General features: G+C 57.2%; 1 protein-coding gene across 1 annotated transcript; it reads left to right on the top strand.

Annotated features, from left to right (window-relative positions):
* The first annotated feature begins 7,329 nt into the window (after nt 1–7,329).
* Nucleotides 7,330–12,893, top strand: NACC1 (nucleus accumbens associated 1). The gene is made up of 5 exons (XM_068980072.1): nt 7,330–8,281; nt 8,373–8,546; nt 9,003–9,108; nt 9,192–9,289; nt 10,095–12,893. Exons 1-5 carry the CDS (start codon nt 7,330–7,332, stop codon nt 10,355–10,357), a joined length of 1,593 nt encoding a protein of 530 aa, XP_068836173.1. The 3' UTR covers nt 10,358–12,893.
* The last annotated feature ends 1,073 nt before the right edge of the window (nt 12,894–13,966 follow it).

Here is a 13,966-nt window from a genome sequence, read left to right as displayed (position 1 = left end):
GAAAAGAATAGGAATTAAATGTGCATGTCCATGAAAAAGACCTGTGTGGTTGGCTGTCACCTGGTTCTTCACTAGCTGGTGTTTGCCTAAGCTGCCTCACAGACGGTCCCCTGGCTTTGGGCCAAGAATGCGCCCCCAAGCAGCCCAGGGGTGTGTGGCTTTCCTGCGCCCCACCCCCCAGCCGTCACTCTGACCTCAGGCTGAGCTGAGTGAAGGATTCTGTAGCTTTCCAGGGGTCTTCAGTCCTTACACTTGGGCTTGGCAGTTTCCCTTAATGGGCTTCCATGTCCACAGGCAGCTCACCGCTTCCCTGGAAGGTCAGCTCAAAGAGACAGTGCCTGGCGAGACAGTCCCAGCCTCTGGGGACTTCAGAGCGCCCTCCTCAAAAAGCTGGCACTTTGCACCCCCAGGAATTGCACTGCCACACAAGCACTTCCATTTCAAGCCTGCAGCAGGTTCTGGTGGTGGGGCAGCTGGAGCCATCAGTGGGAATCCGTAGTTCACTGAGCCCTGGGTGGGACCCTGGCTACAGGTCAGCTACCTGGCGGGGCTGCCAGAGGACATCACCGCCCCCGTCGGCCCCAGCGGCCTCCACCACAGTGCAGGTGGCACCCCTGCCCGGCCTCAGAGACCTTTTCTAGTCCTGCTCTCTTCTAGTCATAACGCAACTAAAAGAGGAGTCTGGTTGAAAGCGGGGCTTCCTAGGTGGCCCTGGTGGTAAAGAATCCGCCTGCCAAGGCAGGAGACATAAGAGACATCGGTTAGACCCCTGGGTCAGGAAGATCCCCTGGAGGAGGGCATGGCAGCCCACTCCAGTATTCTTGCCTGTATGTCTTGTCCTGGAGAATCCCATGGACAGAGCCTACAGCTCATTGAGGTCGCAAAGAGTCAGACACGACTGACGTGACTTAGCACACGTGCCAGTTGGAAGTAACAGAAGTAATTCTTCATTTATTCTACGAGCAGCGATCGTGCACCCACTGTGTGCTCACCTGGTTATTGGGGGAGGGGACACAGTATGTCCCCAGGTGGGTGGATGCCCTGCCCTGATGGAACTTGTTTAGTTGGGAGATGGTAAGAAGCACCAAGGAGGAAAACTCAAGCAGGAGAAGCGACCAGAGGAATCGGGTTTGGGAAAGGCTCTGACTTTGGAAATTTGACATAGGTGATCAGGAGAGTTTGAAGGGCCGTGACCGTCTTGGGTCCTGCGTTTTAGGTCAGAGTGGGTGAGCCTTACCATGCAGGGCCCCCATACACATCACAGGGGCCCAGGTGGTGAGACCTGCTTTTGAAGGAGTCAGGGATGTGAATCTGGGGTTTGTATTTTTCTGGCTGCGCTGGGTCTTTGTGGTTGCACAAGGGCTTTCTCTAGTTGTGGTGTGAGGCCTGCTCATTGTGGTGTCTTCTCTTGTTATGGAGCACAGGCTCCAGTGCGCTCGAGCTTAGTAGCCCTGGGGCATGTGGAATCTTCCCAGAGACCAGGGATCAAACCCGTGTCCCCTGCACTAGTAGGTGGATTTTTTAACACTAAGTTTCTTGCAATCCATGGACTGTAGCCCACCAGGCTCCTCTGTCCATGGGATTCTCCAGGCAAGAATATTGGAGTGGGCTGCCATTTCCTTCTTGAAGTAGGTGGGTTCTTAACCGCTGGACCCCTAGGGAAGTCTAATCTGGGAGTCTTGACCCAAGCAAGGAGGACTGGAGCCCACGCACACCGTGACCCAAGCAGGCTTGAGGAGGTGAGGGCTCTACTGAGGACGCATTGTGTTGGCATCTGGGGTACATGTCAGTCTCCCGTCCATGGCGGGAGGTCCAGGCGAGGGGCTCCATGAGGGAGCTGTGGGGTGAATAGATGCTGATCTGCTTGGACACCATAACAAGGTACCATATGGACTAGGTGACTTGACAGACATTTATTTTCTCATGGTTCTGGAGGCTGGAAGTCTTAAGAGGCCGGTGCAGTCAGGTTCTGGTTGGGATCTAGTGTGTTCACATGGCCCTTCCTCAGTGTGTACTTGGAGACAGAGAAATCTCTCGTCCTCCTTTTCTAAGAACAGAGAGTTCTGTTGGATGAGGGCCCCAATTTTTTTTACCTCATTTAATCTTAATGACGTTCAAATAGGACCCTGTCTCCAAATACAGCCACACTGGAGATTAGGACTTCAGCTTATGAATTGGGGTGGGGGACATGGGTTCGATCCTTGGGTCGGGAAGAGCCTCTGGAGGAGGGCACAGCAACCCATGCCAGTGTTCTTGCCTGGAGAATCCCATGGATGGAGGAGCCTGGCGGGCTACAGTCCATGGGGTCGCCAAGAGGCGGACATGACTGAAGCAACTTAGCATGTACGCACGCACAGCTTAGTTCACAGCAGAGCCCAGAGTCCACTTTCTGGAAGGATCGTGCCTGCTTCTTCCTCAAGGCTCTGCCTGCCTTCCTTGTACCTTGAAGGCAACCCTCCCAGCCCGCCACTGCCCCATTAGATCATCCCACGTCTACCCCCTGGTGCCCCCCAGATCTCAGCTCCAGTGTTTCCTCTGCTGGATGAGGTCAGAGGCGAGGATCCGCAGCTCATGGATCTGTGTGACCTGGATGAATGGGTGTGCCTCTCACCAGATCGTGAGCTCCAGAGTCAGGGCTCCGTCTTGGTGATGGCTGCCCCGAGCTCTGGGCACTTCCTGCCCCAGACAGGTGCTGGGCAAATATTTGTTGAGTGGCTTGAGAGATCATGGAAACTGAGTTGTGGCCTTGCATCTCGTGCGGAAAACCCACTCATTCAGGGCCAGGAGCAGCGATGCCAGGAGGGTCCTCTTGGCCTTGTGTGTGGCTGGGGGCTGCCCCTCCCCTCCAGGGGGGATCTGGGGACCCCAGCAGAAGCACAGGCTGACATCCCAAGTTGTGAGGAGAGAGAGTCCAAATACGGTTCTCTGCCCTTGGGGAGACTAATCAACTGGGATTTAATGTTCTCAGAGGTAAGCATGAGGACTAGGGCTGCAGGTGGGGGTGTTCAGAAGAGGGCATCTTCTCCAGTCTGGAGAGTTCTTGGAGTGGCAGGTACCTGAGCGTGGCCGAGGACGATGTGTGTGTGCTGGGCAGGGTGCACAGCATGGCGAAGGTGTAGCTGCAGGGAACTGGGCAGCGCGGGTGGGGGGCTCAGGTTGGTGAGGACAGAATTGGTGGTGGTTTAGAGATCCCCCCACCCCTGGCTCCCCATCCAACCGCTTCCCCACCAGCAGGTGACTCGGGTCAAGCACCAGCTGCTGAGCCCTCTTCCCTCTAGAAGCGCTACGGTAGCCCATCCCATGCCTCCTCCCTCACGGGCCAGCACAGGTGAGGGGAAGGACCATGGACCATTGTTCTTCTGAGTCGGGTAGCCTGAATGGGAGCCACAAGAGGGAGGGGAGCCCAGGGGTGGGTCTTTGGGGTCTCCAGTGGCCTCTGCCACCTCCCCGCATCCTGTCCTACCTGCAGGGGCAGCAAGGCAGGGCGACCACCCTGCTCCCTGTCACTCGGGTGGGGAGGTGGTCCTGTGCACTGATTACATCAGCCTTCTGCACAAGTTGTCCCCCAACTAAATTGCTCACTGAAACCTTGAAATCCCTGGATGCTTGGCTCTGGGGCTCCATGGGGTTCATGAAGCCTGGAGATGCCAGCCTGGATATCAGGTTGGCTTTTGCCCTCAGGAGCCCCCTCCTTGCATGTTTGTTCCTGCCCGTTTTCTTGAGAATATTAGCACTCCCAAGCTAAGTGCTCCCCGCAAAGCCACCTGCACCAATTCTCACTGGGGGGACAGGCCCTGAAGTCCAGCATCTTGGGACCCATGCAGGGCGGTGCTGGGGTCCCCACCCGTGAAGTGGGGCACCGCTCACCTTCACTGCGGGGTGCTCCTTTGGGACATGCGTGCAGCCTTGTCCAGCACACCGAGTGCAGTTAGGAGTGGAATGCCCTTTGTAGCCCCAAAAGCATCCACATCCATATCTACAGCCTCAGCCCTCTACCCTCCTCACCCAAGCTTCCCTTTCCCCCAGTGCCAGGAGTCAGTCACCTGTTCCCTTGGTGCTCTCTCTGCAGTGTTCTTAAAATTTATTTACTTACTAATCATGTGGCTATGCGGGTCTTCATTGCTGCGTGAGTGTTTTCTCTAGTCGCACCAGGCGGGGCTACTCTCTACAGTGCACAGGCTGCTCGTTGCGATGGCTCCTCTTGTTGGAGAGCACAGGCTCTAGGGCACACAGGCTTCAGTAGTTGTGATGCTCGGGCTTAGCTGCTCCTTGGCATGTGGGATCTCACCAGACCAGGGATCGAACCCGTGTCTTCTGCATTGCAAGACAAATTCTTAACCACTGGACCACCAGGGAAGTCCCCTGATGGCCTTTTTGCTTTTCCGTGATAGTGACACTGATTTTGATGCCAAAAGAGTATGTGCAAAGGCCCCGGGGCAGGAACTAACCAGAGCCCCATTGGCTGTTCATCTCTCACTCCCACCTTAGCACTCAGGCACCTTTCAAGTTTTTGTTCGTTAAGTCTGTTTTAAGCTGCCTCGGGGTTGAGCACTGGGGATGCAGTGCAGACCTGGACCCTCTCCAGATTCATTGAGAAGGGCTTCATGGAGGAAGAGAAGGGGCCATGTGCCCGTAGGCTCAAGGGCTGTACTTTGGGGCCAGTGTGAGTCCTGGCTTCAGAACTGACTTGCTTCGGGGACCAGGAGCTCTGTATCTTTGCTTCTTCATTTGGAAATGAACACTGATAAGGCCAACCTGTACACACTGAGCTGCTCCATTTGGGAGACCCTGAGGTTGACACTGGGCCTGCCCTCCCAGCACCCAGGCTACCAGAGCAGTCAACATGAATCCTCTTAGCAGCCTATGGAGCTGATTTCACACCCCTAGTTCTTAGCTGGGGAAACTTAAGCCTGTTCCTACCCCAGGCCTTTGCACACACTCTTTTCTACTGTTTCTTCTCACCAGCCTGACTCTCCTCAGGCCTCTCTTCTCTCCCCTACCTGCCCTTTCAGGACCACTGCCCTCCACACCAATAGAATGGCAGAGGACTCACTGTCACCAGTGGGGTGGGAGGGGGTCATGATTGCCCCAGAGTATCAGCTGTGCCGTCCTCGCCTGATGAGTTTTTCCTCCTGGATTGCAACATGCACTGATGGAACAGGCTGTGATGCAGAAGTTTATACATTTGAGAGGTGCCATAGCCCCTCCGGTGGTACCTTCTGGGTCAGGATGGGGGTGGGCTCCCCGAACAGGGTCTTATTAGGCAGTTCCTTAAATTCACATTTCTTTCTCCACCCCCCCCCCAAAGCCCTTTGGATGTTTGCAGTGTGATTTCATATACTTTATTTTTAAATATTATTCACTCTGGTAAATAGACAATACATACACCAGGTTCAAAATTTAGAAAGACCCTAAGACTGTGCCCACTCCAGTATTCTTGCCTGGAGAATCCCCATGGACGGAGGAGTCTGGCACGTAGAGTTGGACACGACTTAGCGACTAAACAACAAAATGAAGACTGTCCGTGGCAAGTCTCATCCTCAGCTCTGCACAGGGGACATTAGTCTTACATTTAACAGCTTGAGATGCACATACCAATACACCCAGTTTTGAAGCGCGCTGGCTCAGAGCTTTTTAGTATGTTCATAGTTGTGCATACGTCATCACAGTCACTGGACATTTCTTGCGAGGACAAGAAACCCTGCTCCTGTTTGCTTATGCTTCCCCAATCCTCACAGCCCCTACCGCTCACCCACTGCCCAGCCCCAGGCAGCCACAAATCTGCTTTCTGTCTCTATGGATTTGGCCATTCTGGACATTTCACATTTGTGGTATATGAAGTGTGTGTAATGTGTGGTCTTTTTGTCTGGCTGCTTGCATTTAGCCTGTCTGGGGGTTTATCCTAGTTGTAGCGTGTATCAGTTGTTTGCTCCTTTTTATGAGTGAGTAGTGTTCCACTGTGGGCGGATCACATTTTGTTTACCCATTTACCTTTGAGGTTATTGGTTCCACCTTTTGCCTATTGTGAATAGTGCTGCTGTAAACATTCACATGGGACTTCCCAGGTTCTTTACTTGGCAGTAAAGAACCCACTTGCCAATGCAGGAGACTCAGGTTCAGTCCCTGGGTCAGGAAGATCCCCTGGAGGAGGAAATGGCAACTCTCTCCAGTATTCTTCCCTGGGAAATCCCATGGATGAAGGAGCCTGGTGGGCTATATTCCATGGGGAAGCAAAAGAGTCAGACATGACTTAGTGACTAAACAACAGCAAACAAAGCAAACTTAACCACTGGTGGGTGTATGTTTTCATTTCTCAGGTATAATTCCCAGAGGTGGGATCGCTGTGTCATACGGTAGCTTCAGGTTTAACCATTTGAAGAGCAGTTTTCTACAGAAACTACACTACTTCACATCCCCACCAGTAATGTAGGAGGGTCCCGAGTCATTTCTCATCTTCACTGAGAGTATTTATCGTTTTTATGCTAGCCAGCCTGTGTGTTAGTTGCTCGCTTGTGACCCAGTCTTTGCAGCCCCGTGGACTGTAGCCCACCAGGCTCCTCTGTCCTTGGATTCTCTAGCCAGCCTGGCGGGTGTGAAACAGTGTCTCACTGTGGTTTGGATTTGCATTGCCCTGGTGACTGTTATGTTCTCATGCAGTTTCAGGGTTTCTTGAGTGGTCATTCAGTCATTCAGCAAACGGTGGTTCTGGATCACGTGCTCAGCCCTGCAAAGGCAGTGTGAAAATCTTCTTAGTGTCAGTGTGCCGGTTACTTGTGTGTGTGGTGCTAGCGCTGGTTAGTGCTCATGGGGTACTTGCCATGTTATCTCATTTAATGCTCAAGCACAGGTGCATAAGAATGCCTTTACCCTCCTTTATTTTTTTTTTAACGTTTAGTTATTTGTCTGCACCAGGTCTTAGTTGGGGGCATGCAGAGTCTTTATTATTATTAATTTTTATTGTAGTAGCATGCAGGATCTTTAGTCGAGGTATGGGGACTCTTAGTTGCGGCATGTGGGATCTAGTTCCCTGACTAGAGGTCGAAACTGGGTCCCCTGCATTGGGAATATGGAGTCCTAGCCACTGGACCACCCAGGGAGTCCCTGCCCTTCTTTCTGCAGAAAGAAGTCCAGCAGGGGCCACCCCAACTTAGCTGACTGGACAGCCTGTCACAAAGGCCAGGCCGTGCTGGGACGGGAGTGGGCGGCCCCTGCAGTTCTTATGGTCCTGGCAGAGTCCACCCCGGTTGACAGCCTGTCTCCCGGCATCAGGCTGGGTTGGCCACCTGACCCCGCTCCTCTGTCTCTGTCGCCCGCGCAGCTGCTGCCGCCATGGCCCAGACCCTGCAGATGGAGATCCCGAACTTTGGCAACAGCATCCTGGAGTGCCTCAATGAGCAGCGGCTGCAGGGCCTGTACTGTGATGTCTCGGTAGTGGTCAAGGGCCATGCCTTCAAGGCCCACAGGGCTGTGCTGGCCGCCAGCAGCTCCTACTTCCGGGACCTGTTCAACAGCAGCCGGAGCGCGGTGGTGGAGCTGCCGGCGGCGGTGCAGCCCCAGTCCTTCCAGCAGATCCTCAGCTTCTGCTACACAGGCCGCCTGAGCATGAACATGGGTGACCAGTTCCTGCTCATGTACACGGCCGGCTTTCTGCAGATCCAGGAGATCATGGAGAAGGGGACCGAATTCTTCCTCAAGGTGAGCTCCCCCAGCTGCGACTCCCAGGGCCTGCACTCTGAGGAGGCCCCCTCGTCCGAGCCCCAGAGCCCTGTGGCGCAGACGTCGAGCTGGCCGGCCTGCGGCACTCCGCTGCCCCTGGTGTCGCGCGTCAAGACGGAGCAGCAGGAGTCGGACTCTGTGCAGTGCACGCCCGTGGCCAAGCGGCTGTGGGACAGCGGCCAGAAAGAGGCCGGGGGCGGCGGCGGGGGCAACGGCAGCCGCAAGATGGCCAAGTTCTCCACGCCAGACCTGGCTGTCAACCGGCCAGCCCAGCAGGCTCCCGTGGTGGCGGCGGCACAGCCCACCGGGGTGGCGGCGGGGGCGGGGGCCGGGCCGCCGACTGGGGGTGCGGCGGCGGCAGCAGCAGGCAGTGTGGTGAGTGGGCCCAGCACGTCAGAGCGGACCAGCCCCGGCACCTCAAGCGCCTACACCAGCGACAGCCCCGGCTCCTACCACAACGAGGAGGACGAGGAGGAGGACGCGGGCGAGGAGGGCACGGACGAGCAGTACCGGCAGATCTGCAACATGTACACCATGTACAGCATGATGAACGTCGGCCAGACCGGTGAGGTGCCCCCACGGCCCCCAGCCTGGCCCCACTGCCCTCCCCACCACTGCCACCCCTGACCCCAGCACACCTCTCTCCCCCCGCACAGCCGAGAAGGTGGAGGCCCTCCCTGAGCAGGTGGCCCCCGAGTCTCGGAATCGCATCCGAGTGCGGCAGGACCTCGCGTCTCTCCCCGCTGAGCTCATCAACCAGATTGGCAACCGCTGCCACCCCAAGCTCTACGACGAGGGCGACCCCTCAGAGAAGCTGGAGCTGGTGACAGGTGGGCTGGCCTCACCTCCGCCCTGAGCTCCCCCTGCCCCCCATCTGGGTTGGGTCCCGGGGCCCCTGATGCCCCTTCATATTGGTACGAATCAAAGGCTGGCCTGTAGGTTTCCACCCCAGAGGCGGGTATAAGCATTGGCTGGCATTTTCAGCCACATTGGCATAGATCAGTGGTTTCGTGGGGGTGGTTCCAGGGTTGACCAACACAGCAGTTAAGAATTTGGCCCCAGGACTCAAGGTGCCAGGGTTCCGTGCTCTCTGCCTGTTCTTTTCTGACACTGGTGGCTGGGTGGGCACACGGGTGCCCCGTGGATGGTGGTGCCACAGTCTGTCCTTTCCAGAGTGTTGAGAAGGCAGCTCTGGGTTGAGTTGTCAAGGGGGATCTTGGTCGGCGCTGGCCGAGTGGGGAATGTGGCAGTTTGGGCCCTGGCTATCCTCTCGCCTCCCCCTCCAGGCACAAACGTGTACATCACGAGGGCGCAGCTCATGAACTGCCACGTCAGCGCGGGCACCCGGCACAAGGTCCTGCTGCGGCGCCTCCTGGCCTCTTTCTTTGACCGGTGAGGCCCCCACCAGAGCCCCCGGGGTAGGGGGGCGCACCACCAGCGGGGGCCTGACTCCCCTCCCCTGTGCCCTCACCCAGGAACACACTGGCCAACAGCTGTGGCACCGGCATCCGCTCTTCCAGTAACAACCCCAGCCGCAAACCGCTGGACAGTCGCGTACTCCACGCCGTCAAGTGTGAGTGCCTGCCATTCTGGAGTCGGGGTCGGGGGCCCAGGACAGGCGGGCAGGGGGTCCTTTTCTCTGGTGTTGGCCCCAGTGGATGAGTAGGTAGGCTTTGATGTTAAGAAGAATTCTGAAGTTCAGTCTAGGCTTCTTGGGAGGAGAGTTGTGATTGGTTAGAAATTTCTTGAGGGGGAGGACACTGAAGGAAAGCCACAGAGCCGACAGGAGAGGGTCTCCCAACGCAGGCTGGTCGTGGGAGTGATGGATCTCCCTCCAGGCCTCAGCCAGGTGTCAAGAGGGAAGTCTAGGTTTTCAAGTGGAAATCCCAGTTTCTAAATTCTGGCAAGTGACGCCTGTCTTTCAAGAGCACCCAGGTGTCCCGCGTCAGATCCACGTATCCCACACACGTGGCCCAGCTGGGTCCAGCCTGGGCCCATGATGCAGTGTAGCATGCTGTCCGCAAGGTCTCGGGCTCCCCAAGGGGCTCAGTGGTCAAGAATCTGCCTGGCAAGCAGGACACGCAGGTTCAATCCCTGGGTTGGGCAGAGAGCCCTTAGAGAAGGAAATGGCAACCCACTCCAGTATTCTTGCCTGGAGAATCCCAGGCACAGAGGAGCCTGGTGGGCTACAGTCCATGACGTCACAAAGAGTCAGACGTGACTGAGTGGCTAAACAACAGCAATAAACATCTGCAAGGCTCAGTCCCCTCAGCTCTGAGGGTGGGCAGAGGTGCCCTGAGGTGGGGGGTGTCAGTGCCCTGGCAGCTGAGGGCCTGTTGGGAGGGGAGCTTACCCAGGGCAGCTCGTTCCACCTGCAGACTACTGCCAGAACTTCGCCCCCAACTTCAAGGAGAGCGAGATGAACGCCATTGCGGCCGACATGTGCACCAACGCCCGCCGCGTTGTGCGCAAGAGCTGGATCCCCAAGGTCAAGCCGCTCATGGCCGAGGGCGACGCCTACACCACCTTCATCAGCTACACGGGCAAGATAGAGCCGGACATGATGGGTGTGGATCATGGCTTCGAGACGGCCAGCCACGACGGCGAGGCCGGCCCCTCAGCTGAGGAGGCCCTCCAGTAACCCCCACCGGACCCTCCCGCGGGGCCGTCACACTCCCCCTCCTGTCACACCCACCCGCCATCTTGGTCACGAGCTACTGTCTGTCCCTCCCCAGGACCCGCGGGGGGTGCTGCATGCTCCCTGTTCCTCTGCCTCCCCTGTCCCATCCCCTGACCCCAAGCCGATCGGGGATCCGGGCTGGGAGAGGATGGCAGGTGGTGCGAGGTCTGCGTGGCCTTCTCTAGCACACACTCATGCACAGTCGGGGGGCTTGTGCTCCCCGTCTCCTAACCCCTAGTGACTCTCTCTCCACTCACCAGGCCAGGCACAGGGAGGGGCCAGCCTGGGGGGGCTTGGGAAGACCCCCTTCCCAGGCCCTGGGCCACCAAGCGGGAGCATTCCTCAGCCTCCGCCCCCCACCCACTGCAGCCCCTTGGGACTTGCAGGGGCCCCCGGGTTCTCAGGACCCCTCCCGCCACCACCTCCCAGTGCTTCCACGTTTCCAAAAGCGCCTTCCTGTTTCCCTCGTCTGTCCCTGCACCTGGGGGCTGGGGTAGGCGAGGCCGTGAGGACTGCCCATTTTACAGCTGAGGAAACTGAGGCTCAGAGAAACTGACCGACCCAAGGTGGTGGGCGGTGGCAGGCCCAGCGCCCGTCTCTTCCCCTCCCCGTGCTCAGCCTCTCTTGCCATCACCAGTCCCCTGGGGCCTGAGAGGGGCAGGTCCTGAGTGAGGGGGGCCCTTGGGGGCAGACCTCGGGTCTCTGAGGACAGGAGGAGAGGTTTCCAGAGCGTGCAGAAGCGTGTGGGTGTGCATGTGTGTGTGTGCGCGCGTGCGTGTGTAGAAGTTTTGCTCTTAAACAAATGAAGACATGAGAGGCAGTAGGAGCAGGGGTGGAACCCAGGGGAGCTGGCTAGGGGGCGGGGGCTGCTGCCTTTCCCTCCCTTCCTCACCCCACCCCGCCCCCACGGCAGGGCTCCCAGCCCCCACCCCCTGTACATACTTTTTAAAACATTTTTTTAGCTAATGAAATATTGAAGTATAAGATTCCTTTTATTTTTCAAACCAATGGGACTGGGTCTGATGTCCCCTTTGGTCCCCGGAGCTGTGGAAGGCAGGACGGGGTGGGGGGCCAGGGGGCAGGCTGAATGTGCTACGCATGTGTGTGGAGTGTGGGTGCGCGTTTCCAAGGTGGGGCCCCCCCCCAAGCCCCGCTCTGCCTGGGCTCCTTGGGTCTGGCCAGCTCCCACTCACCCCTCAATGCCTCCCCCATGGGCCTCCATTGCAAGGGTGTCCCAGGTTTTTGAGTTCTACATGTAAACTCAGAGGGTTCTTTTTTTAAACTCTACTCTCCTTCCCCCGTACACACACCCACTGGGGGTCATTTCTTTGCAATTTCACATTTTTGTCTCTAGCCCTTGTTCTCATGCCTCTGTCTTCTCCCCAATCTGACTTGCCCATTGCTCCCAGCAGCCTCTCTCTCCAAAGGCAAGGGGACTACAGGAGGTGGTAGGGGCCCACTAGACCCTTGAAACCTGACTTGGAGGCCTGCCCCCCGCCCCAAACCCCAGGAGCCCCCGCTAGCCCATGGGGCCGGGGTGGGGGGGGGGTCCTTCCTGACATCTGCTTGTTGCAGGGGTGGGGGGATCAGTCCAGCTGGGGTCCTGGGACTCTGCTTTCCTGGCCTCAGCTGGCTCGAGTGTGTAGGGGGAGTCAACACCCCCAACACTAAAGCACAAGCACCTTAGTTACACCTACCCTGCCCCAATCCTGGTTGGTCTCAGCACCCACCCCAGCATAGATCCCAAAGCACAATATCCTGGTCACTTGGCAAGCTGCCGGGCCGACCAAGGCCAAGGGTTTGGCTGGGGCTCCAGCCAGACTCCACAAGGAAGCCGGAGTCCCCAGGCGCTCCCCTCCTTCCAGGCCTTAGTGGGGGCCAGCTCTCTGGGACTGGGGTCTTCTTCCTCCCCACCCCCTTGTCCTGGGCAGGCCTCTGTCCCGCCCCTCCTCGCCTTTTTTCTTGAGCCCCTGCAGCACTGGGCTGGGTAGCAGAGCCCTCTTGTTTCAGGGACCCCAGGAGGCGCCCCCCTGGCAGTCTGGGGAGGGTTGGGGAGTGGGGCTGGGCAGGGGTGCAGGGGAGGAAACTCCTCACCAGGAGAGCCAAAGACAGGGTTGTGCCTTACCCCGGGAGCCACCCCTGCGCCCTCCCGCCCTGCTTCCTGCTCCCTGCTCCTGGGTGGCCTGCTGCTTTTCCTTCTTGCCTTCCCTGCCCCCTCCACCCGAGCCCACCCTGCCCTGCGCTGCGCTGCATGGACCCCCAAGCCCGGGCAGCCAGAAAGGAACATGGGGAACCACCGACCAACGCAAAAAAGACTGTGGCGGGGGGCCACCTCCCTCCCCGCCGGCCGCCCACTCACCCTCGCCTCTTTCACGCAGGACAGTCTGTCTGCGTGGAGTGCCAACACCCTCCCCACCCTGGGCCGAGCCCCTCCCCACCCCCGGGCCCGTAAGTGAGATTGCACATTAACTACTGTAAGAAGAGGAGCCGCACTGGGAAATGTGAACCGTGAGAATATCAGTGATACTGATGAGGAGAATAAACTAAACGCCTTTGTAACAGCCCTGCTGCCAGCTGCTCACTGCGGGCATGGGGTGGTGGGTCCCGGAAGGGATGCTCGCTGCACACCAGAGCCACCCTCCTTCCACACCCCCTACGCCAGGGGGTCACACTGACACAGTGGGGGTGGGGGCCCTCAGGATAGCCATGCCAAACGTGCCTTAATGTCACTTGAGTTTAGTTGCTCGGTTGTGTCCAACTCTGAAACCCCATGGACTGTAACCCTCCAGGCTCCTCCATCCAAGGCATTTATTATTTTCCCAGGCAGGAATACTGGAGTGGGGTGCCATTTCCTTCTCCAGTCAGCCTGAGGGGGAACCCCATTTTAAATGGGGAAACAGCTTCAGATTCAGGCAGCTAATAGGTTATCCCAGGTTGTTGCCTCACAGGCGTAAGCCCTAAATCCTGCTCTGGGGTCCCCTAGGATCCCCTCCAAAGCTGGAAGGGCAACAGCTCCATCAGCTGATTACCGACACCCTCACCTGCTGCCCTCCCGTGGTATTTGACACCCCCAGCCCCAGACAAGTCCTGAACCTGCATCCACAGCCCTCACCCCATCCTGAACCAGTGCATTCAGAGGAACATGGGGGGCTTCCCTGGTGTCCAGAAGGGAAGACTGCTCCCAGTGCAGAGGGGTATAGGCTCGGTGATCCCTGATTGAAGGGAACTAAGATCCCACATGCTGCATGGTGCAGGAAGGAAAAAAAAAAAAAATATATATATATATATATATATATATATGTATGTATGTATAAGTCAGGATGGCTTTAAAGAGGATATAAATCTTCATATCCTGAGGATACGAACAGAAGAAAATTCTATCAACTGAAACAAAAGACAAAACATACCTTAAGGGCCCGTGGATTCAGAGATGTCTCAAGCAGTGTGGGAGAACTTGACTGATCCTAAGAGAACCCGTCAAATCAAGATATCCATGCTGGGGATGTAGACAGGTTTCATCTCTGCCCAGTCCAGGTCCGACCACCCCATGAGACTTCCATAGGGAAGATC

This window comes from Capricornis sumatraensis, chromosome 9, assembly GCF_032405125.1.
Source record: "Capricornis sumatraensis isolate serow.1 chromosome 9, serow.2, whole genome shotgun sequence".
NCBI classification, from domain to species: Eukaryota; Metazoa; Chordata; class Mammalia; order Artiodactyla; family Bovidae; genus Capricornis; species Capricornis sumatraensis.
Note: the sequence above shows the minus strand (reverse complement) of the source record. Positions and strands in the feature narration are given on the sequence as shown.

Excerpts from the sequence above, each read along its gene's own strand:
- NACC1 (XM_068980072.1), top strand. The coding sequence starts at position 7,330 with ATGGCCCAGACCCTGCAGATGGAGATCCCGAACTTTGGCAACAGCATC. Across the intron at positions 8,282-8,372 it reads GATGAACGTCGGCCAGACCG|CCGAGAAGGTGGAGGCCCTC; the intron begins GTGAGGTGCCCC and ends CCCCCCGCACAG. Across the intron at positions 9,109-9,191 it reads CTGGCCTCTTTCTTTGACCG|GAACACACTGGCCAACAGCT; the intron begins GTGAGGCCCCCA and ends GCCCTCACCCAG.